Source organism: Sitophilus oryzae, unplaced genomic scaffold (assembly GCF_002938485.1).
Source record: "Sitophilus oryzae breed Bouriz unplaced genomic scaffold, Soryzae_2.0 scaffold_738_pilon_pilon, whole genome shotgun sequence".
NCBI lineage: Eukaryota > Metazoa > Arthropoda > Insecta > Coleoptera > Curculionidae > Sitophilus > Sitophilus oryzae.
This window is the reverse complement of record NW_022147349.1, coordinates 1728675-1752324: the sequence shown is the minus strand read 5'-3', so window position 1 is coordinate 1752324 and position 23650 is coordinate 1728675. Positions and strand designations below refer to the sequence as shown.

Sequence of the window (23650 nt, the reverse complement as noted above, 5' to 3'; positions counted from 1 at the left end):
TGAGTGTTCCTTGAAGTTTCAAACAAGATTTTCTCTAATATAAAGTGGAAAACTTTTATTCATCATGTCGGACTTCCTATGTTCAGTTTGGACATGCTACACACGGTACAAGAATGAAACTAAACTTGCCAATATTTTCTTATAAACTAGGGCTATAATTATATCGAATTTATCGAAATATGGTCAAATCAGTTCCTAATTTTTACTACTACAATTTCAAAGTCTTTTAGTATATATCTCACACCCTCTTACACTGGACATAAGATGTACTTGTATTCGAACATGAGTGACACCGCAACGAAGACGAAATAGAGTAAGAACATTGTAAAGCCGAGGCCCTAAAACAGAAAAAAATAGGTTAAATTAAACTTTGTTTATGAAATATCATATAAGAGTTGTGATCAGAAATATACACACCAACCGCAAAGTCTAGAATATTTCAATAATTTTAACCTGGTATTTTATAACAGTCATTATAACAGTCAAACGCTACAAAAATAGTCGGTTTTGAAATTATAGATCAATTTATATACCTCGGCTCTTTGATCTCAAACAAAGAAGTATGCGATGCAGAAATTAAAAAAAGACTGTGTATAGCACGCAATTCCATGACAAAACTTAATAAAACACGGAAAGATTCAGCCGTTTCACTTAGCAAACTGAAACTAATAAGAGCCCTAATTTTCCCCATTGCCACTTATGTCTCGGAGACCCGGACTTTGAAGTTAGCAATGCGAAGTAAAATCGATTCTTTTGAAATGTGGTGTTATAGACGGATGCTGCAAATACCGTATACAGCTCACCGTACGAATATTTCAATTTTTGAACAACTGAATATCGAATCTAGACTGTCATATTGTCAATAAATTAATATAATTTTTTATAGACTCACATTTACCATTAAACGGTATGCACATTATTAAGTTACAAACAAAATAATAGTAAATTACCTTATTCATTCTCCATCGGAAACATGCAATGGAGATGATCACAAACACCAACATCATAAATAAAATGGTAATGGAGCATACCATTCCAGTGGAATTTACTTCTACTGGTTCTCGATAAATGATGCAAAATAACAACCAAGGCACTGGTAACCTGACAAATTTCAAGAAAAATAACCTATTAGTTCATAATAAAAATTATTAAAAAATGCATAATACCGTGAGATAATTGTGAAACACGAAAAAAAAATTTAAAAACTGCTACTTGCCTACTTAGCTGTACTTGCAACTTAACAAAAGTAATTAAAAGACGTCATATTATGAATTTTACTTAGTTGTTTTAGTAGCGCATCTATATTTTTGTTTTTATAAAAATATAATAAACTTTAAATAATCAAACCTAACCTAACCAAATTAAACCAATTCTATTATTTACCTCTCTTTAAGTCTACTTTTATCTTAGAGAATAACTTTTAAAAACTATATTCTTTCAATTTTTTTAATTTATGTCTGTGTGGTAATCAATTATCTGCATAATTCAAAAATATAGGATTTACCTTTCTTAAAGTCTACTTCCATCATAGAGAATAACTTTTAAAAACTATAATATTCTTTCAATATTGTTTTTAATTATGCATGTGTGGTAATCAATTATCTGCATAATTCGATTATCTAGGATTCACCATTCTTTAAGTCTGCTTCCATCATAGAGAATAACTTTTAAAAACTATAATCTTTCAACTTTTTTAAATTATGCCTATGTGGTAATCAATTGTCTGCATAACTAATAAAAATATAATTGACCTTTCTTAAAGTCTACTTCCATCATAGAGAATAACTTTTAAAAACTATAATATTCTTTCACATTTTTTAATTATGACTGTGTGGCAATCAATTATCTGCATAATTTAAAAATATATGATTATTTTTTCTTTAAGTCTGTTTCGATCATAGAGAATAATTTTTAAAAACTTTTCAATTTTTAAAATTATGGCTGTGTAGTAATCAATTATCTGCATAATTCAAAAATATATGATTATTCTTTCTTTAAGTCTGTTTCAATCATAGAGAATAATTTTTAAAAACTTTTCAATTTTTAAAATTATGCCTGTGTAGCAATCAATTATCTGCATAATTCAAAAATCTATGATTTACTTTCTTTAAGTCTGCTCCCATCATAAAGAATAATTTTTAAAAACTATAATATTCTTTCATATTTTTTAATTATGCCTGTGTGGTAATCAATTATCTGCATAATTCATAAATCTATTATTTACCTTTCTTAAACTCTACTTTCGTCATAGAGAATAACTTTCAAAAACTATAATGTTCTTCCAGTTTTTTAAATTATGCATGTAGTCAATTATCTGCATAATTCATCAATATATGATTTACCGTTCTTAAAGTCTACTTTCATCATAGAGAATAACGTACAAAAACTATATTCTTTTAACTTTTTTAAATTATGCCTGTGTGGTAATCAATTCTGCATAATTCATAAATATTGGATTTACCCTTTTTAAAGTATACTTCCATTATAGAGAATAACTTTTAATAACTATACTATTCTTATATCAATGCGTCAACAATTTTTTGCATGGAATTTGCAATGTCAAAAATGTGTTTTTTGGTATTGCAAATGCGGAATAGATTCCCAGTATAATTCAATAATATTTAATTTTTCTACTTGCAAACTTTATTTATGATTAGGGGCCATCCATAAATTACGTCACAGATTAACGGGAGGGGGAGGGTATCACCGTAATGTGACATAGTGTGACAAGAGGCAAGGGGGTCAAAAGTTTTGTGACGTAACATATTAAAATTTAAAATAGTAAAGCACGAAATTTATATATGTAAAAAAAGTTTTAAAAATTTTCGACTTTGATCTCTATTTATTAATAATTTAGCACTCTCGCTATGAGATTATCTCACGCAACAAATTTTAACTTAAAATGGCGTTCTAATGCAAGTGAGACACTCTCAAAAGTTCTAAATGTTTAAGTAAAGAAAAAAATGAAATTAACTATTTTCTTGTGATGATTTTTTAATACATGCATAGATTTGAAAAATGTGTGACATCACATCAGGGGGAGGGGTTTTTAAAAATGTGACAGCTTGTGACAAGGAAGGGGAGGGGTTCAAAAGTCCTAAAATTCGTGTGACGTAATTTATGGGGATATTTTATATAAATATTTTATCTCAGGTAACTTACCCGACGGTAACGTCGAAAATATTGCTGCCAACGGACGAAGAGACGGCCATGTCCCCGAATCCCTTGCGCGCCACGATGACGGACGTGATTAGGTCCGGTATGGAGGTGCCCGCGGCCAGGAACGTCAGCCCCATGACCTCGGGGGGTATCCCCACCGTGTCCCCCGCTCGGTTGGCCCACCACACCATCAGGTACGAATAGGCCGCGATCCAAACGATGCTACCGAGGAATGTTAGCGGAAAGAACTTTTTACCTAAATCAAATACATTAAATTAATGATTATATGAAAACGGATTGCTACTTTAAAAAACTAAATTATTTTCTTGTATACAGGGTGTTTCGAAAAACATGTGCCATCTCTCGTGGGGAGATTCGTCACGTAAAAATAAGATTTATTTTTCATATCAACATAGTTCCGATTCTGCTTTGTTTCGTAGCTACAGGGTGTTAAAGTCCTAGTAATCTTTCGATTTATTATAATTTTCTTCCAAGTACTTTTAGTAATTCGAATGAAATTTTGAGTGTAAAAGTTCTTATAAGTGCTACATATTTTAATGCTAAAAAAGTATCTATAAATTCATCAGGGACGTGCATATGGGTTATCACTGGAATAGTTTTCAAAAAAAACACACGTGCGCCACTGACTTTTTTCTTTTAATGTCAAAATTGTGTAGGCCGTTTAATGCCAATTAAAAGTTATCTCTTAATATTTTGTCGAATTCGGCCTACTTGATGAGATAAACGCAATTTTATTGATTACAATTAATAAAATTAAAATCAAAATAAAATAAATAAATTATATATTTTATTATAAAATATTATTACTATTAGTTGTTATTACTATTAATCCATCATACAGCAATTTCAAATAAGAAAATAATTTTATTTAAGAAAATTACAAAAAAAATTTAAAAAGTTTTAACATCCTGTAATTCTAAAACTGCATTCCATACCCATGTTTATAGAAACATTTTTTCATATTTCTTGATGAGAAATCAATTAGTACTTATTTAAAACTTTAGCAAGTCAATGATATTAAATTTTTTTAAAGGTTGCTATTTGACTTGGATCAAGGCAAATTAATAAAATTGTGTTTAACTCATCAAGGAGGCCGAAATCGACAAAATATCAAGAGGCAACTTTTAATCGGCATTAAACTGCTTACACTATTTCGCCCACAAGAGAAAAAAAAGTCAGTGGCTTACATGCTTTTTTTAGTAAAATATTATTCCAGTTATAACCCATATGCACGTCGTTGGTGAATATGTCGAGACTTTTTTAGTTTTAAAATATGTCGCATTTATAGTAACTTTTCTCCCCAAAATTTAATTCGAAACGCTAAAAGTATTTGGAAGAAAATTGTAATAAATCGAAAAAATATTAAGACTTTACACCCCGTAGCTACGAAACAAAGCAGAATCGGATCTATGTTGATATAAAAAATAAATTTTTTATAAATTTTTTAATTATTTTTACGTAAGGAATCTCCCCACGAGATATGGCACATGTTTTTTGAAACACCCTGTATATTACAGTGAAAGTCAGAAAAAATTAAGAATAAATGTTTACAATTCTTAGGAAACGCTAACAATTACGCATTAGACCAATGATGTACTTTAAAGACATGTGTCGATTTTTACTACTAATTGAAGGGTTCAGGAGCGAAACGTGATAAGTGCCAGTTTCTTAATTTTAGGATTTTACAATATTATAGTAGGTCTAACTGCTCCCTACAAAATGTATAAACTCTGCAGGGTAATAAATTGATAAATCCTATGATATATGCGTAGTAAAAATATGGAATACACGGAAAGAACCTGATAACCAACAGCCATGCCGTGCTTTTTTGTAGTGATGGGCATTACGATTGTTTTTTTTAGTGAATCGATCACACGATTCAATTTCTCATATTGAATCGACTCCTACGATTCGTTCTTTCTCACGGGTCTTTTTTACGGCTCATCGTTCAAATGTTAGAATCCGTGCTGGCCACGTATTCTAAACAGTGAATTGAATCTCATGATTCATTTTTAATACTCGTTCAAATGAACGACTCACTCAATCTTTGCCACACATCCAATCACCTCTATACCTGGTGTCTCTCAAAAAGTGGCTTACCCCTATTTTTATTTTTTTCAGATAAAAAGAGATTTGTTACTTTAGTATATCGACAGTGAAACCTGCTAGTGTTAAGCTGTTAACTCAATATTTTTACATTAATTAAATAATACGTTTAATACATAATTTTTGCATTAAATTTTTAAGGAAATATTGAGTTTTATTGTTCCCCAACAAATATTATTGTTATCTCTTTATCATATTAACGTATGAATATACTTGCTACTTAATCATATTCAAATCTAGAATGCCACGTTATCTAAAGAAGAAAACATAACCTAACCTCACCAATGTGTCAGAAGTCAGTCATGAACTATGCATAGAAAACCTTGGCACTTAAAACGGACGTTATAAAGAAACTGCAGGTCGCACAACGCTCAATGGAACGAAATATGCTGGAAATAACCAGGAAAGACCATAATTGAATAGAGTGGATACGACAAAAGTCCCAGGTAATAGATGTCATCCACAGAATCAAGTCCCTCAAGTGGCAATGTGGATACCTGTCCATTGTCCTGTCAAGAAGGACGGATAACAGATGGACTACAAAAATTACAGCATGGTACCTACGAGAAATTAAGAGACCTAGAAGAGTATCAAATCTGAGATGAGACGACGATAATAGGAAATTAGCGGGGATAATTTGGGCCCGCTTAGCCAACAATAGACAACAATGGGCCCAACTATAAAGGGAGTATATAAATATGTGCAGGGAGGCTACACCATAATTGGAAATGATTGAATGATGAATAAGCTGAAAATGATGATGATGTACCTATTTTAGTACCGTTTTTTTAAAAAACGCTACTAAATATATGTGTATATATTTTCGTACCATTTTTTTACTCTCCTATAAAATTACGAATAATGGAGTTAGCAGTTTAACACATTTCACCGACGATATGGCATAAATCAGGATTGATTGACGTATTTAGTTGTTTTCGGTCACTTCTTGTTTCCCCAAAAATTACTTTGAATTTTAAATGACATCCTTCGATATTTTTTACTTTATTCCATAGAAAATGACACTCTGAGTAGAATGGCATATGTCAGTTTTTGACACTTTCGAATATGGTTTATTTTAAATTATAACATGCGGTTCATAATGACAATTTGACTTAAAAAATGCTTTTTCTAAATATGCGAATGACCCACCCTTATACAATTTGAAACAATAATCTCTAGCGATTGAAAAACTAGTAAAAGTAACATGTCCCTTTGTCATTGAAACCCACATGTTCCAATTATCTTTTTGCAAATACTCGTCAATGGCTTTTCTGGATGTATAAAACATTTTCATAAGTTCAGGTCTGTATAACAATTTGTAAGATAAAGATAAAACAAATTATTGTGTTAGGACAAATTATTGTGTAGCAAAATAGAGACTTTGACTAAATATTCAAAATAAGCCAATCATCACTGACTTAACTTTACTGTGGAATCTTCAATGTATTTGTTAAGCCAATTTTTTAATGTAGTTTTTAGAGAAGGATTTTTACAACGTTGAGTAAGTTAATGCTACTTGATTTTTTATAGCTTTTTCTGTAACATGTATTTCCATTTAGTGCCCTGAAGATGGAATAAATAAATTCCGAAAGCTTGACTATTGACAAAGTGTATTAATTCCCTTCCGACTGCAACCCAACTAGTTCCTAGATTTTCTTTCTCACTAGTCAGTCGATACTACTGTCTGCTGTATCTAACAATGTACGTCGCAAGTTTGAAAGCAGACACCGACTAATCGATATTAACTTCGTAATAATCTCATTCCGATTTCTTACTCAACTCACCTCTAGGTGCCCTGGTATCTGGCAAAGTTAACCAAAGCGGGAAGACAATAGGGGCCAACAGCACGTAAGTGATGCGCTTTCGCATACCGTCAGGCCAGCTCATATCCATGGCTTCGGCCTGCGGATCCTCGTTATCTCCATCACCAACCTGCAGACAGACCACCGCTTGTGAGCTCAGAGATTTACGCGATGCACGGGTGCGTACGGCAGACATACGACGCTAAAATCAGAAAAAAAAACATGAAATTGTGAAAAAATTTTAATATAAATAGGCTGAAATAAATTCGTTCGTCGAGATTTGGAGAGCTTAGAGAATTTTATTTATTAAAACAGTATATCATTTTCACTAAAATGTGCAATCTAATTACCAAATTAAATTTTTAAAAATAAAAAGTCACCCTCCTATAAGGAGGGTGACCCATTAGTGCGAAGAAGTTCAATATTGTCGTTATCTAAGATATGAAAACAAGTTTTATACCAGATGTTGCATGTATTATTATTGTATACAGGGTGACCCAAAAAAAGTTATGATAAAGTTTTAATTTTGTACATATTTGTATTCAGGATAAAATTCTGCATATAGTAGGTAAGCAAGTTTTATTTCCAGCACTATGCGGTGTTGCCATTTTATTTCCTATTTTCATAACTTTGGTTAAAAACACTATATCCGAAAAGTGGTTAAAAACTAGAGCGAATTCAACTTTATTAACACTTAGCTATATTTTATTAACATCGCAATATTTAAAATGCTATGTCTCATTTTTTTAAATACAACACCCTGCATACTATATTTCTTTTAAATGGAGAATTCAGCAAAATATACAGAGAATACAGCAAATATCTGCAAAACCACTAAAAAATTAGAACCATATTAAATAGAAAAAAAATTCTTTGGTACTAAGGCAGAACCCGATGTGTCAATAGGGAAATAATGTTAATATATAAAAAATGTTATGTAAATTGTAAATATGCAGTAATAATGTATAATTTATTGAAGTTTATTGAATAAAGATATAGCTAAAAATATCGGGCCCTGCCTTAGTACCACAGATTTAATAAAACAGCCACACAAAAAAGTGGTCTATGTTTTTTATCAGATTATCACATTCTATAGTATTTTTCGACGCTGAGCACGAATCCGCTATTAGAATTACGCCATCCCATCTCATTTTTTGTCTAACCTCAAAAACTTGGCGAAAATCCGTAAAAATTGAGGAAAATGTAGTAGGAAATTTTTTTTTTCTCATGTATAACACTATAATCTAATGAAAATGGGCCTGATAAACTCAAAAATCTGACGTCGGATTGGCAAAATTCAGATGGCGGATTGATCGAATTCGTTTGACTTCAGATTCGCGATCAGCGACCCAAGTCCAAAAAAATGGATATTGAGATAACACTGCCATCTTATGCCCATCAAGTGTCCGTTCCAAAATAGGAATAATGTAACACTGAAATAATGATTAAGTCCACTAAAATCAGCGATTAAAATATTAATACTTTGGAAAAGCGATATAAGTCCACGTGAATTCACGGAAGACCGATCCAAGTCCATATTTCAGGTTTGTAAACATATCAACGCATACAAAACTAATAAAAATAGTTCTGTATTCAGCACCACAAAAACTTTATGCTGGCCTAATTCCTTTGCCCAAACTGAAGTATGAGCAGTTAAATTTTTGAAAAAGTTCGTAGATGAATCTCTGCAAGACTACTACACAAATTTGCCTTGTGCGTCAAACAAACAATGCTCATCTAAACGATGCAGATATGGTGAGTAATATCAATTTAACTATATTGCTTTTATTTCTGCCTAAGAAACGAAGTCTGATTATGTCTATTGTGCCACTAGTTTTAAATTCAAAGAAATTAAATTCTGAAAATGGTTCTAGTGGAACCATAAGGGAACTGTCTAGTAGTGTAGTTTCATTTTATCAGAAACAAATCCCCATTCCTAAGTAAAAAATAATCTAATGCTAATAATATTAATAAAAGAATAATAATAAAATAAGAAATAAATAAAAAAATATTAAGAAAATATAATAACAATATTAATAATGAAAATGAGAATAAAAACATATTTTTCTCTTTATTCCAGCACGAGTAATCCTTTGAGTAACCACATACAGAATTATTCCATATGGACTTGGATCACTTTTCCATTGAACCAAGCGAATACGAGTTTTATTTTATCTAACAACTTTGCTATAAATTATTGTTATTTGTTTTGTCTGTTAATCAGTTAATGTCTATACATATAACTATTGATAAAATCTTCTTATGATTCGCTATATTTTATTATTTCTTTTGCTTAGTCTTTAAAGTTTCAAAATCGATTATCTCAAAAGTAAGAAAATGTGACTTAGATCGTTATTTCCCTGTAGTCTTCAATTAGCATCGGCCATATTGGATCAGCCATTTTGATTTCTGCCAATCCGATGGATCAATCAATCGGATTCATGATCAGAACCCAAAAAATTATACCGATTTTGGTTAATATCCGTGCGATCGAATCGAAATCTGTGTGCGATCGAAAATCATGATTTTTGTTAGAAAAAATATGAGACATGATAGCTCAATTTTGATAGGGTATTTTGAGTTTATCAGACCCATTTATATTAGGTTGTAATGAGAAAAAAATTTGTTTCATTTTTTCCTACTACATTTTCCTGAATTTTTACGGATTTTCACCGTAAAAAGTTTTTGAGGTTAGAAAAAAATGAGATGTGATGGTGTAATTCTGATAGCGGATTCGTGCTCAGCGTTGAAAAATACTATAGGATATGATGGTCTGGTAAAAAGCATAGAGCACTTTTTTGTGTGGCTGCGTAATTCATTGATGCCTAAAAAATAATTATCTAATCGCATTGCAAATCTCATATTTGATATCAAATTGAAATTATTTTAAAGTAAGAATAAACAAAATTTAAAAATAAAATATATAGTGTTCTATAGAACATTTTTTTTATTATTTGAAAACGTCTTTAATATTTGAAAACATTTTATTTTGCATAAAAATTAGATCCTAAGATCCTAATAAATTTTAATTAAGATATTTTAAAGAACATGACACATAATTACTGTTTTTGGTATTTATTAAATATTATGTGTGTGTATGTTATTTTATAATTCTCTGCTTCTCTTCTTTCAACGAACGAATCTATGAAAACAATTTGTGTGGCTCGCAATGGACTGTGGACTGTAAGCAGGTGTAGAAGCTCGGTTTACATCTATATACTTACGATAAATATATTTATACAAATATGTACATTATATTTTATTATTATAAGTTAGGCAAATGACAAGCAATTGAGACATTTTGAATAATTGAAAAATTTGAATTGGACAGAAAATTAATGTATTATGAAATAAAGTATCACCTTGAGACTGTCGTTTATAATTTTAAAAATTTTTTGGTCACATGTATTACTGACCGTTATAAAGTCACTGTAAACTAATCTAAATTCTACCTGGCTTACCTGTATGGAGCAATGTATTGACCCGTAACGGAGTTAGGTGGAGTCAAGCATTTTGTTTATAAGTGGTGGTCATATACTATTAAGGTGAAGTTGTTTGGTATAAAAACGGTTTCTTTAAATTTACTCTTTTTCGAATGAGGTTTCTTGTGAACAACTTGGGCCTCTGAGCACTACATGTTGTTGTTTTGACCACACATATTATATTCTGCATTATCCGGAATACCTGACTTGCGGACTTTGACACTGTTTTTACCTACTTGCATATCTATTTTATACAGGGCGAGTCTTAAATAAGTGCAAATATTTTTAGGGTTATTAGATCTCGATAAAAGAAACATATAAATCCAAAATAACCGAGCTATGTTACATTAAAAATTTCCAAATTTTTATTTCATTAAATTTGGATCTTTTTTGGAATTTTCTCAAAACTGGATCTTTTCTGGGTTTTCTTGCAAATTTTATCTACTGCTTATGTTGCCATAGTATCAAGAAATTAGGTTTTTTTATTATATTATATTTATATTATATTTATAGCAGGGTCACGCTACTCAGAACAAAAGATTAGTCTCAGAAGATTTCTTATATAAAATTTGGCGGCAGAGGTGGGATTCGAACCCACGCCTCCGAAGAGACTGGTGAACTCTATATACAAGATAGCCTGCTGCGGAAATATAATTATTTTAATTATATTCATAGCAGGGGCACGCTACTCAGAACAAAATATTAATCTTAGAAGAATTCTTATATAAAATTTGGTGGCAGCGGTGGGATTTGAACCCATGCTTCCGTAGAGACCGGTGGACTCTATATCCAAGATAGCCTTCCGCAGAAATATAATTATTTTAATTATATTTATAGCAGGATCACGCTACTCAGATCAAAAGATTAATCTCAAAAGATTTCTTACATTAAATTTGGTGGCAGCGGTGGGATTGAAACCCACGCCGAAAAGACTGGTGGACTCTATATCCAAGATGGCCTGCCGCGGAAATATAATTATTTTAATTATATTTATAGAAGGGTCACGCTACTCATAACAAAATATTAATCTTAGAAGAATTCTTATATAAAATTTGTTGGCAGCGGTGGGATTCGAACCCACACCTCCGAAGAGACTGGTGGACTCTATATACAAGATAGCCTGCCGCGGAAATATAATTATTTTAATTATATTTATAGCAGGGTCACGCTACTCAGAACAAAAGATTAATCTTAGAAAAATTCTTATATAAAATTTGGTGGCAGCGGTGGGATTCGAATCCACGCCTCTGAAGAGACTGGTGAACTCTATATCCAAGATAGCTTGCCGCGAAAATATAATTATTTTAATTATATTTATAGCAGGGTCACGCTGCTCAGAACAAAAAATTAATCTCAGAAAATTTCTTATATAAAATTTGGTGGCAGCGGTGGGATTCGAATCCACCCCTCCGAAGAGACTGGTGCACTCTATATCCAAGATAGCCTGTCGCGGAAATATAATTATTTTAATTATATTTATAGCAGGATCACGCTGCTCAGAATTTCAAGAGATTAATCTCAAAAGGTTTCTTACAAGTATATTTTTGAGGTACTTGGTAAATGCACCCTTTCTTTTGTTTTGATATCTCCGGTCTTGTTTTTGTTACGACAATTCATAGGGTATAAACAGTTTTATACTGTTTGGCTATTCACCTGACTTTTTCTGTTCTTTTTGCTCTAGTATATAAGTTCAGTAATTTTATGATTAAGATTAGTTCACACTTGAGTCAGTGATACATCTATCTGAAACGTAGTGTAAAATTTCAAAATGAAAGATGGTGTCAGTCTAGGAAGATACATTATTTCAGAATAACTGATGGTATCGGCTTCCTAATTTTAGTTTAGCTATTGAATAGTACTTAAATTTTAAATTAATAAAAATGTAATAATTTATAGAGAAATATTAACAATAATTTTGATAACCTGTTATCAATATTTGAAAAAAATAAAAATAAACGTAATAACATTAGAGGTCATGTTAGATTCGACAGCTTCACAAAAGTAAATTTATATATATACTTATAAAATATAATAATAATTTATAGATCTAGCAAATATTCACAGGAAAATATGACTTTAGTAACGAATTTATTACAATACTTAAGAATTAGTAGATGATAAAGTCTGCCCAGCGAATTAAATAATAGTTTTGACCTACAATACAGGGTGTTTCTCAAAAGTGGCGCACTTCTATAACTTTTTTTATTTTTTTAGATAAAAAAACAAGATTTGGTATGGTAGTATATGAAATAAATTTGGACTGATTGGCGTATTCAACTGTTTCATTTGTTTTGTAAATGAATACAACTCTTGATGTTTAAATGACACGCTCGGTATTTTTTACTTCATTTGATAGAAAATTACATTCTAAATAGAATGATATATCATATGTCAATTTTTGACATTTTCAATTAGAAAAAATATTATTTCAAATTTCAATTTAGAGTGCCAATAAGGCAAGGCCATAAATGTAATGATTCGAAATACCAAGTGTAGTATCAAATTATACAAAAAATATGCTTTTTCCAATTATGCTAAAGAGTCACCCTCGTTTGATTTGAAAAAAAATGAGTTATGATTAAAAACACAATTTGGGTACCTTTCAACCAGCCAGGAGAACACACGAAAAATATTAGACGATCAAATATATTTTTCCAAGGCTCCTTGATTAAAAATTGGCCTTTTAACACAGCAATATTTAAAATACAATTTTTTTAGGCGAGAATATCTAAAGTTGATATATGATATGTCATTCTATTTAGAGTGTCATTTCCTATTAAATGAATTAAAAAAATACCGAAAGTGCCATTTCAAATCAAAAGTTGTACTTATTTCCGGTGAATGCGTCAATCAATCCTAATTTGTGTAATATACTAACGGGTCAAATCTCGTTTATTTATCTGAAAAAATAAAAAATTATAGTGGGAAATACTTTTGAAAAATATCCGATATTCCAAATGACAGAAAACAATTAATGCTGTATTCCGTTATAAAACCAGTTAACCAGCTTGGTAAACTATGGTAAGGATCGGTTATAAAGTTTAATAATTAAGTAAATACTTTGTAAATAAGCTGCTCAACTCGTCAGACAGTTGAATTTCTTTCCGTAATCACAAAATTATCTTGAGAACATACAAACCAGAAAAACCAGCCTCTTAGCACTTGTTAATTTTGTGAAAATAATGACAGATATTTATCATGTGTTACGGTAATATGAAAAATTTTAGGCTTCTCATAGAAACGGAATAGAGAACCGTAACCGAAATTAGAAACGGAATACGACCCTAACTTTGCGTTTAACTGACAAAAACTGTTACTGCCATCTAATTTTCTCTCGTTTGACATATTCTAGTATGTCTGTCTAACGAGCCAGGAAAAATTTCAACACACAAATGCCAGAAAATGCAATTTATCCGTGAATTAAAGTGATAGACACAACTGTCACTGTCAAGTATCCTTTCGATGGACAGACTTTAAGATAAGGCTTTAAGTAATGCTTATGTTAAAAACTTTATTTTTTATTTACATATTTATTCTGTTAGCAACTTTCATGAAAACAAAACAATGTTAGGTGCAATTTAGAATTACTCGTTAAAATATTCAGAAAAAATTATTATGAAAATAATGTTGTTAAAAACACAAAGCCCAACAAAGATTATCTAATTAAAAAAATGGTAAAAATATATAATGTGTAACAGTGTCAGTTCCAGTGCCTCGAGTGTTTTTCAATATGTTAAAAATTATACTAGTAACATGTTTAAATAATAAATTCTCGCCAAATAGTTTGTTAAACACAAAAATCACAATAACTTTATTGTGATTGAGGATGTTTTTTGAGGATCAATTAATATATTTGTAGTAATAAAAATTAGTATATTGTTTTATTAGGGGTAAAAATGATATACATTGCGGCAAGGTTGTACGTTTGACAAACGAGCGTTAGCGAGTCCGGCATTTCAGGCGAGGCACAAAAAGTAATTTTTACTCCGAATGCTATTTGAACATTCTATTTTTTTTTCAACCGTCGCAAATAATTTTATAAACGTTCCAAATAATATAGAACGATTTATAAGTAATATCTTGTAAGTAATTATATATTGAGAAACTATGGTTACGGCTCGCTGAATTTGACACTTTATGTCAGTTTACACGCACACTGGTGCGATCACGGCTGTGATCACGATCACGATCAGGGCAGCGATAACATAAGCGATCATTCTAGCACATGCACACCAACGCGTTCACGTTCACCACTGTACCTATATGTAGTGCGCCATCCTGTAGGTAAACATAGGTACAAATTAAAAATGTGAATTAAGTATACCGAAAAAAAAACATTCTTAAATATTTACCTACAATATTTAAACTTAAATAATAAAAATGTATACATATGTACTAACCAATCCAATTGCAACTCAAATTTTGTCTCAAAATTTTTATTTTTAATTCAATTATTTTTGTAACTTGAATCGTATAAATCATATAGAATTTTGTGTATTTTTACAGCCTTGATTAGCTGCTCTGTTAACTCCATTTCTAAATTGCAACAATTCAAACACACACAGTAACGGAAAATTCCTATCAGTTGGGTCGCGATCACGCGATCAAACTCGACAAGTTGAATCTGATCGCCACCGCATAATAGAACACCGCCAGGCCGCTTCGTCTCCAAAACTCGATCGCGCCAATGTGAAACGACTCATATGTACTCTTAAGGTAGAATAATCTCGTGGTGTTTGAACTAAATCAGCACAATACACCAAAACACTTTTACTTTTACACTGGACGCACGTTTCGCTAACCATGTTAGCATCATCAGCAGATGATCAAGACTGAGTCTTGAGGTATATTTATTTATATATCTGTACTAACTATATTTTTTTCTATAATACATCATTTTCAACATTTATATACAACTATTTCCAGCAAAAAAAATCTTGAAAATAGTTAACTTTGGAAGCGCAAACAAAACATAATTTTAGTCACCAGTAGATCGAATGCCTATTACACCAGATATGGTATCGCTGCACTTTTTAAAGGTTAGGTCCTCGGTTAGGTCATTGTCTACCCATATATGTTTCATCCAAATAGATAATACTTGGCGATATTTTCGAATTTCGCGTATATATTTATATCTCTCTCTGCAATATAATGGGCCGCTCCATTAATATTTATCTGTTATTTTGACATTTACGCCAAAAAAATCAATTTGATTTTAATAACCCCCTAAGCGTTTCCCTGCCAAAGGAAAATTCGATTCTTCCTGCAATTTTTGCAAAAGCTTTATAATCGTGCGGACGACTTTGAATTCGAACGACTCACATGTACTCTTGAGCAACTTTTGGCCGCGGCCGCGTGGAAATCGTGATCGCGGCCGTGATCGCACCAGTGTGCGTACAGCTTTACTTCTCTGACGTTTGAAAAAAAAAATATAGATATGTAAAAATAGACAGATTATAAATTAGATTAAATTCTGCAAACCCTAAGGTTTCTTGAAGGAAATTCATGTTGTAAGGCAGCTAATGTAGACAATAAATGTAATATTTATTGGTTTACTATAGATTTGATTTAAAGTTTCTGTAATAACAGAGTAATAAAAGAACATTACTGAACAACAATTTAGAAGAAAAATTTAGGAACCAAACTCTTCTAATTTACCTCAGTATGTGTTAAAGCCAATAATATACTTAAAAAAAGAAGATGGTTTCTACTTTAGTATGTATATAGTGATTATTTAAAATAAAATTCGTATACCCCGTTGCAAACCTAAAAGCTTGTTATACGATAATTTGTGAATATCAGGAGCATAAATAAATAAGTTAACATATGAAATAAAATGCATTTAAATATTTATTCTAAAATGTTCTAAAGCTGTGATTCTGCTATTACATATGTATATACAAAATATCGGTGATTTCTGTACAAACAAGTTCCAAAAATATGTAATACCTATACATTAGGTTGTTTAATGCTAACAATAAAAAACTAAAAAAAAAAATAAAATGCCATTATTTTTTCAAGTATTCTTTTTAATTTAGATAGAGTGAGTTTGTTCGGACAGAAAAAAGAATACCTAGGTAATTCTATTTAAAATATAAATTGATACATATTTTTGGTTTTAATTTTCAACATTGAATTTGAAACTTATCATGGAAGTAATTTTACTAGGAACAATTTACTCATATGCAGTAAGCGTAGCTGATATCTTCTAATAAATATTGCAAAATTTACTTCTAATTAATTACCTTTATTAACATTTTTTTCTGGATAAAGCCCTTAAGGTAGAATAATCTCGTGGTGTTTGGAAATAAATAGATATAAATAAATATATTAAAACGGTGTGTTTATGAATATATGTATAATTATGCAAAAAGTCGTTAAATTAATATATTACTAATAACTGAAATAATATAATATATAACTGAAAGTATACAATTGGGTAAAATCATATATAAAATCTTAAAAGGTTGTGTATTTTTGTATTATAAAGTAATATACATATTTTTCTTCTGACAAATCTTATAGAAAGCTTTTTTGAGAAAGAATTATTGATTTTCAAGCTTAATATAAACAGTGTACATGCAGTTATAAAAACTCATGCATTTGTGATACTTTTAATATAGTATTAGTATTATTTTGATATATTTTTGTTAACATAAACATTTATATAAAATTCGCTTTAAATGTAAGGAGACATTGTGGTATATTCGCTTTAAATGTAAGGAGACATTGTGGTATTAGGGAATTTAATAGTTTCACTTTGGGAAAATAAAAAAATCATCTCCAATAAAATCTTATGTTATAAAATAAAATATAACAAGTTTTGATATATATATATATTATTTAAAAGATGTTTTAATACGTTTTAAACTATTAAATTTTGAATTATTCTATTGATTACTTATCAATGCGGATATTCTATTTTTTTTTTTCTTTTTGTTATGTTAAACTCCAAATTTAATTTTTATCAAATTGCTGGAACTGGAATATTACATCTATTCAAAAAAGTAGGTTATTAGATATGGTCTGATAAAAAAAGCGTTACAGTAGCCCCTGAAATGACGTCGATAAGAATATTTGTGTGAGCGACTCTTATATCAGATTATTAAAAATTGACATACAAATTTGTCCAATTGTAATATTAATTTTTTAAAAAATTAAAAGCTTCCAGAACAAAAATTAAAATTATTTTCAAAAAATAGTTTTTACTAGGTACTACATTGAATAGATTTGCATACGTAGATATAATTGGCGTACCTATATGGAAATTTTTTACATTTTTACAGTTGAAAGTTTTTTTATTTTTCCAAATACCGAAAAAACGAAAAAACTGCGTCCAGTTGGCTTAGAAATGTTAACTACATTTCAAAGCCTGACGGTATTTTTTTTCGATCACATTGTACTTGAGCCACAAATGGAACAAAATATACAATCACGTGGAAAGTGGGAAAGATACATAATAATCTGTTTAAATTGAGGAACTGTATATCTGCCTTGGTGTTATATTGCATGAAATTTGGACAAAATTAAACTAACACAAATATGATAACATCTTTAAAATATGCAGTGTGTTGTTTTTAAGTTATTACAAAAAATACAAAACAAAACTCAGATGAATGATAAAATGATAATGAACGATTAGGTATAAAACAGCCAATTTTGAGAATAATCTAAAGGGTTTAAATTTCTACCCATGCACCCATAACATTAAATTTTGATATTATAAGATAACACCAGGAAGCTGTTTAACATTCAATTAACTATTTAATATGAAACTTATAGTATCGTTTCTCCTCTATCAAAATGTTAACAAGCTATTCCCAAAGTCATCTTTGTTCAAATTTTTCAAAGAGTGAGATACGAAAATCACAGAAAAGATAACATTAAGTTCGATCCACATTCAAGGGTTGCTAGGGTCAAGCGCCATGTCAAACATAAAATAGTTCAAATAACTTTAAAACCAATCAACATTTAACACCAACCACAAATAACTTACAATTATTGTTTTCCCCGGATTTGTGCTGTTTTAAATAAATATTTGCGCAGTAACATATTCTTGAAAAAAGGTATTGTTTAATAGGATTAAAATATGGGTTTGGCATGAAATAAATTATATTTTCCTCTATTTGATGCCAAACAGATATTAGTTATCTATCAGTTACCGTTGACACGAATAATACTAATTTATAATTATTCTTAAAATAAGTGAGATTAAAAACATGCATTGATAATTTGAAATAAATAAAATTCAAATTTGGCACTGTAGACAAGGTACAAATAGTTAGTATTGAAATAATTGGCTAATAACAATATTTTTTTTCTATTTTTCCTACTTAGTTAGATAACACAGTAGGTATCTAATTAGTGTAGGATATTAGAGTTTCAAATATTACATTCAAGGTATAGAAACTACTATAGAAATAACTTTATAATTATATCAAGTTAGGTAGGTAAGACCGTTCAGCCATCTTTCACCGTTACGTCATCATTATTTGTCAAATATGAGTTTTATGGTGTGTCTGAGATCAGTTCATATTGTTTAGAAAATTTTAAATAAATTTTTTCTTGAACTCTTACAAATATTATATAATATAAAAAATTATAAATAATTACTAAATAGCTATTTATGTAACAAGTTGCGAAATGAATATGTTTTAAGCTTTGGTTTTAAGCACGGGATGCAAAATTGTCGAAAGGCGAAAGCCGAGTTGGACAATGCATCGAGTGCTTAAAACACTCTTTCATTTCATACAAGATTTTTTGTGAAAGCGGACAATTTGAGATTTTCATGCTATTATTATTATTTATTTTTAAACATTTTTTAAAATGCTCTGGTAATCGGTTTCTAAGGCATTGTTTAGGCATTGTTTAATGACAGTTAATGACAAAGTTCTGTCAGGTTCAAACATCCCCGTATTTCCTACAAAGTTTTGTGAAAAAATCAGTGATAATGACGAGTCTTTGGATATTCAACAAGCTGCTGAAATTGCGCTATCCACGTTAGTGCCCGAAAAGTCGAAAAACTTATACGAGACCACCTACAACAACTTTGAGGCTAACGGCCCAGCTACGTCGAAACACCGACCGGTTCCCATTTGAACACCGAAGTTAAGCGACGTAAGGCGATGCTAGTGGATGGACGGGTGACCGGTTCGAAACTCTGTATCGTGCTGTTGTCCAAAAAGAGGCAAAAGTGTAAAATCTATTGACACACACTGCTCATTCACGCCGGTTAGAGGCCGGATGAGATCGGATATCTCGTGAGTAAGAGTCGATTTAGACACTTGCCAAGTCGGTAGGCCATTGACCATGATATAGCCGAGGATCGCGGTTCGGATTCCGCGTAAACAAAGTTGGCCCCGTCCGGATTAGCCCTGGCAGCAAAAAGGAGACGTTAACTGAAATCTTTACTTTTTACAACTTTGAAACCTGGGTCAAAGAAAAACATGTTGAGAATTTCACAGAAAAGGTATTGCTAGCCTATTTCCTGAAGTTATTCACTACCTTAAAGCCGACAACTCTGTGGAGTAAATATTCGATGCTCCGCACCATGATTTACCTGAACAGAAACGTAGATATATTAGCAAATTCACAAACCTTATTGCATTTTTAAAAAGAAAAGCTTCCGGATATCAGGCAAAGAAATCAAAAGTATTTACAAAACTGGAAATAGAACGCTTTATGAAAAAAGCCGATGACACAAAATTCCTGTTAGCTAAAGTTGTCTTAATCGTTGGAGTATGCATGTAGGTGGGAAGAAATCACGTTTTTGACCGTAGATGCCATTAAAGATTGTCAGTCATTTATTAGTGTGAAGATTCCAAATACAAAAACTCATTTCCAAGATTGTTTACGATTACTGAGGGACCAATAGATGGTATCAATTTCTTACATGTAGGTATTTCGTAAGCACGCAAAACTTCGACCACTCAATGTGACACACCACCGATTTTTCATGACATATCGAAAAAATCAATGCTGTACCCTGCCAGTTGGAATCAATACAATTGACTGTAGAGGAATTTCTTGGATTCTCCAACGCCATGGAATACACTGGTCATTGTTTCCGGCGCAGCTCTGCAACAATGCTGGCAGATACAGGAGCGGACAAAACAGTTTTAAAGCGACATGGAGGTTGGCGATCAAACTCGGTTGCTGAAGGTTACATTGAAAATTCATTTGAACAGAAAACCGAAATAGCAAAAAGAATTATGGGCCAGAAAGATACGCCAAATAAGAAATTAAAAGCAGTTCACGTAGAAGCAGAAGCTACAAACATTGCCAGTACAAGAAATTTACTTATTCCGACTCCTATAACTTGCATTTCTCTTAGAGACGAAAAGTTGGATGCCTCTTGTATTCACTTTAATAATTTAAATAATTGTACCTAAGATTTATAATAAATAAATATTTTCACTGTTTGTAACGTTTCATTTTTTACTTTTAGGCACTGGTGCCTAAACAAGGCCTAAACATTATATCATTTTTAGATACTAGTGCCTAAAACAATGTCATTTCGAATCTCAAATAAATATCAAAAACTGTCAATTTCGAAACGCTTTCACAAAAAGGAAATTTTGACATTTATCGATGTCCGTCAATAAAATTATAACCTAAAATCAAATGCCAACTACTAAAAAGAATACGCAGTAATACTCAAAATGCCGTAATGACGTCACCGATCTCTTTCATCTGGTTGGCAAATGAAGAAATTTTAACAATATGTGAGATGACGTTGAACGATGGCTGAACATTCTAGATATGTCTTATTTTTTGAGATATAAAACACAAGGAGAGGTATATAATATTCTTAGCTTGAACTTGAACGATTTAAAGTAACTCTATATTTACTCTATAAAAATACGATACAACACTTTTTTGCCGTAAAATCCATACTAAAGAAAAGAGATTGAGAGTGGGGGTTCAACTAATCATACCGCTTACAGTTTTCTAGATTTCTATTAAAATATCCAAAATCATATTCTTAAAGTTTCTTCAAAAACCACATTTCTTTTCATTTGTATGATTAAAGTCAAACGAGTCTCTTATACATTCTCTTGATGATTGGAAGATTTATAAAAAACACACAGGCTTTCTGTATTTTATGCCATATTGCTAAGAATTTTGAAAGTTAACCTACCAAAATCATAATCTAATCAAGTATCTGGGTTGTCACGTGTCTGCCCTGTTCGGGTCGTTCATTCAGCATTAACATACCTACTCTCCGTCAATTTTTGACTGTTTCCTCCGCACCACTTCTCTCTGTCCTTACCTATTCATACACAAAACGTGTATGAAATCTTTAAAATTTAAAGAAATCAAAAACTAACATGGCCTTAACATGTAAATAAAGAACTGTGGTGTTTTCAAAAATGACGATCGATAACATTTCCCAAATATTTTTTGTATAAAATTACAGTGATCTTTATTTCAAAGCCATTTCGGACACCGTTTTGTTTTCGATCGATTATACCACCTTCGCTAATAGACTTTTTTAATGAATGAGTGTCAACCTAGCATTTTTCTGTTTATACATATTTGGTTTTTATATCGGGGGTATATTGTTTTTCCTGCTTTTGGTATTGTAAAGTCCATAGTGCACCGGATTTCAGTGCCCGGCTTATCTCAAAGCAGGTCTCATCACTTTCATTATTTTCATTAACAACCGCTTGCAGGAAGGGGGAATCTCATTTAACATTATGAATCTATCCTGTGGGGATCTATTATGTCTTTTTATTAGCTACTGATAATGTTCATATTAAACTGATACAAAAACGTACTACTAGCGTTATGAAATGAATCGGTCTCGTTTTGAATTTGGTAAATATTATATGTTATATCCATAACTCACAGCTCACCCACAAAAATTTCCGCATGGAGGGAGTTTGGAACTAAAGAGCCAAATAGAATATAAAGGGCCAATAACAGAATCATAATACGAAATATCAAAATGATATCGTTTGGAATGTATATCCCGAATCCTGAGCGAAGTGAGCAAGTATCAACTATAGTAGTTTATATACCATTAATAATATTTCTAATTATTCCAACCTTGTTTATGTGCTAAATAAATAAAATACGTTATCATATTAATGTTTGTATTGATATTGAACTTACCGCATCTAAATTGATATCCGCTAGGGCGTTAGATACGCCGTTGGGCATATCCGAAGACAAGCTGGACGGGGCCAGCGTTGTCTCCTGCTTCGCAATGGAGGCAGTGGCGGTGGCCACGTAACTCGCCGTCGAGGACGTGGCAGCGCCATTTTGTGGCTTTGTGGCGTCCAAAAGGACCTTTAAGGACGCAATAGCGTGCAGTTGTGTCGCTTTTTCGTCAACTTTTCCTGTAAATGAACAAACCCGGAACTAAACCTCTATTTTTCGATAAATATCTTTGTTAAAAACAATAACACGAACAAATGCATTCTATTGGTTGATAAAATCACATCGACTTGCCGACAGAAATATGCATACCTACCTACATATTCACTTAAGTTTTGTAACAAGGCGTGTTTGAGCTTTGAGCTCAATTCAAATTTCATTTAAAAAATGATCGATACTGGCGAACAGGCGATCTGACTGCTGGCATGTGTATGAGAACAAGCGAGCCAGGTGAAATGCGATTATTCAAAAACGAAGATACCCAGCTGGTATATACCTATAGATTGATAGATTCTTCGAGATGGCTATCGGCCTGATCCACTGCGACCTTTCCAGATCTATTGTGGTCCTCTTCTGATCTTTAGATTACATTCTTCAGTCCTATTTCACAAAGTCTATGTAATATAAACTTAAAAGTAACAGTTATTGCGGGTCAATTTTCGTCAGGTTTCTTTTCTCACTGATCAGACTTTCTTATTTTTATTAAGTAAATTAAGATGCTATCCAAAATCTTAACATGCTACCTGTAAAACAAATAATACGATCGAAATAAAACGGCATCAGAGATGGCCTGGAAACGAAGGTAGCTGTCATTTTGTATATGAGTAATTTCCAAGCCAATTGGACGCCGTGCTTTTTCGATCATCAAAAATATACCGGGTGCGTCTCGAAAGTGGCTCAACCCTATAAATTTATTAT

At 31.4% G+C, this 23650-nt stretch overlaps 1 protein-coding gene across 1 annotated transcript in view; it reads right to left on the bottom strand.

Annotated features, from left to right (window-relative positions):
- Positions 1-234: 234 nt before the first annotated feature.
- Positions 235-23650, bottom strand: part of LOC115888442 (sodium/potassium/calcium exchanger Nckx30C) — a 127056-nt gene continuing 103640 nt past the window's right edge. The window contains exons 4-8 of the mRNA XM_030908187.1: positions 22688-22914; positions 7071-7290; positions 3163-3415; positions 951-1101; positions 235-338 (exon numbers count right to left, since the gene is read on the bottom strand). Coding sequence (XP_030764047.1) covers positions 249-338; positions 951-1101; positions 3163-3415; positions 7071-7290; positions 22688-22914 — 941 coding nt within the window. The 3' untranslated portion in view covers positions 235-248. The remainder of the gene's footprint in view (positions 339-950; positions 1102-3162; positions 3416-7070; positions 7291-22687; positions 22915-23650) is intronic.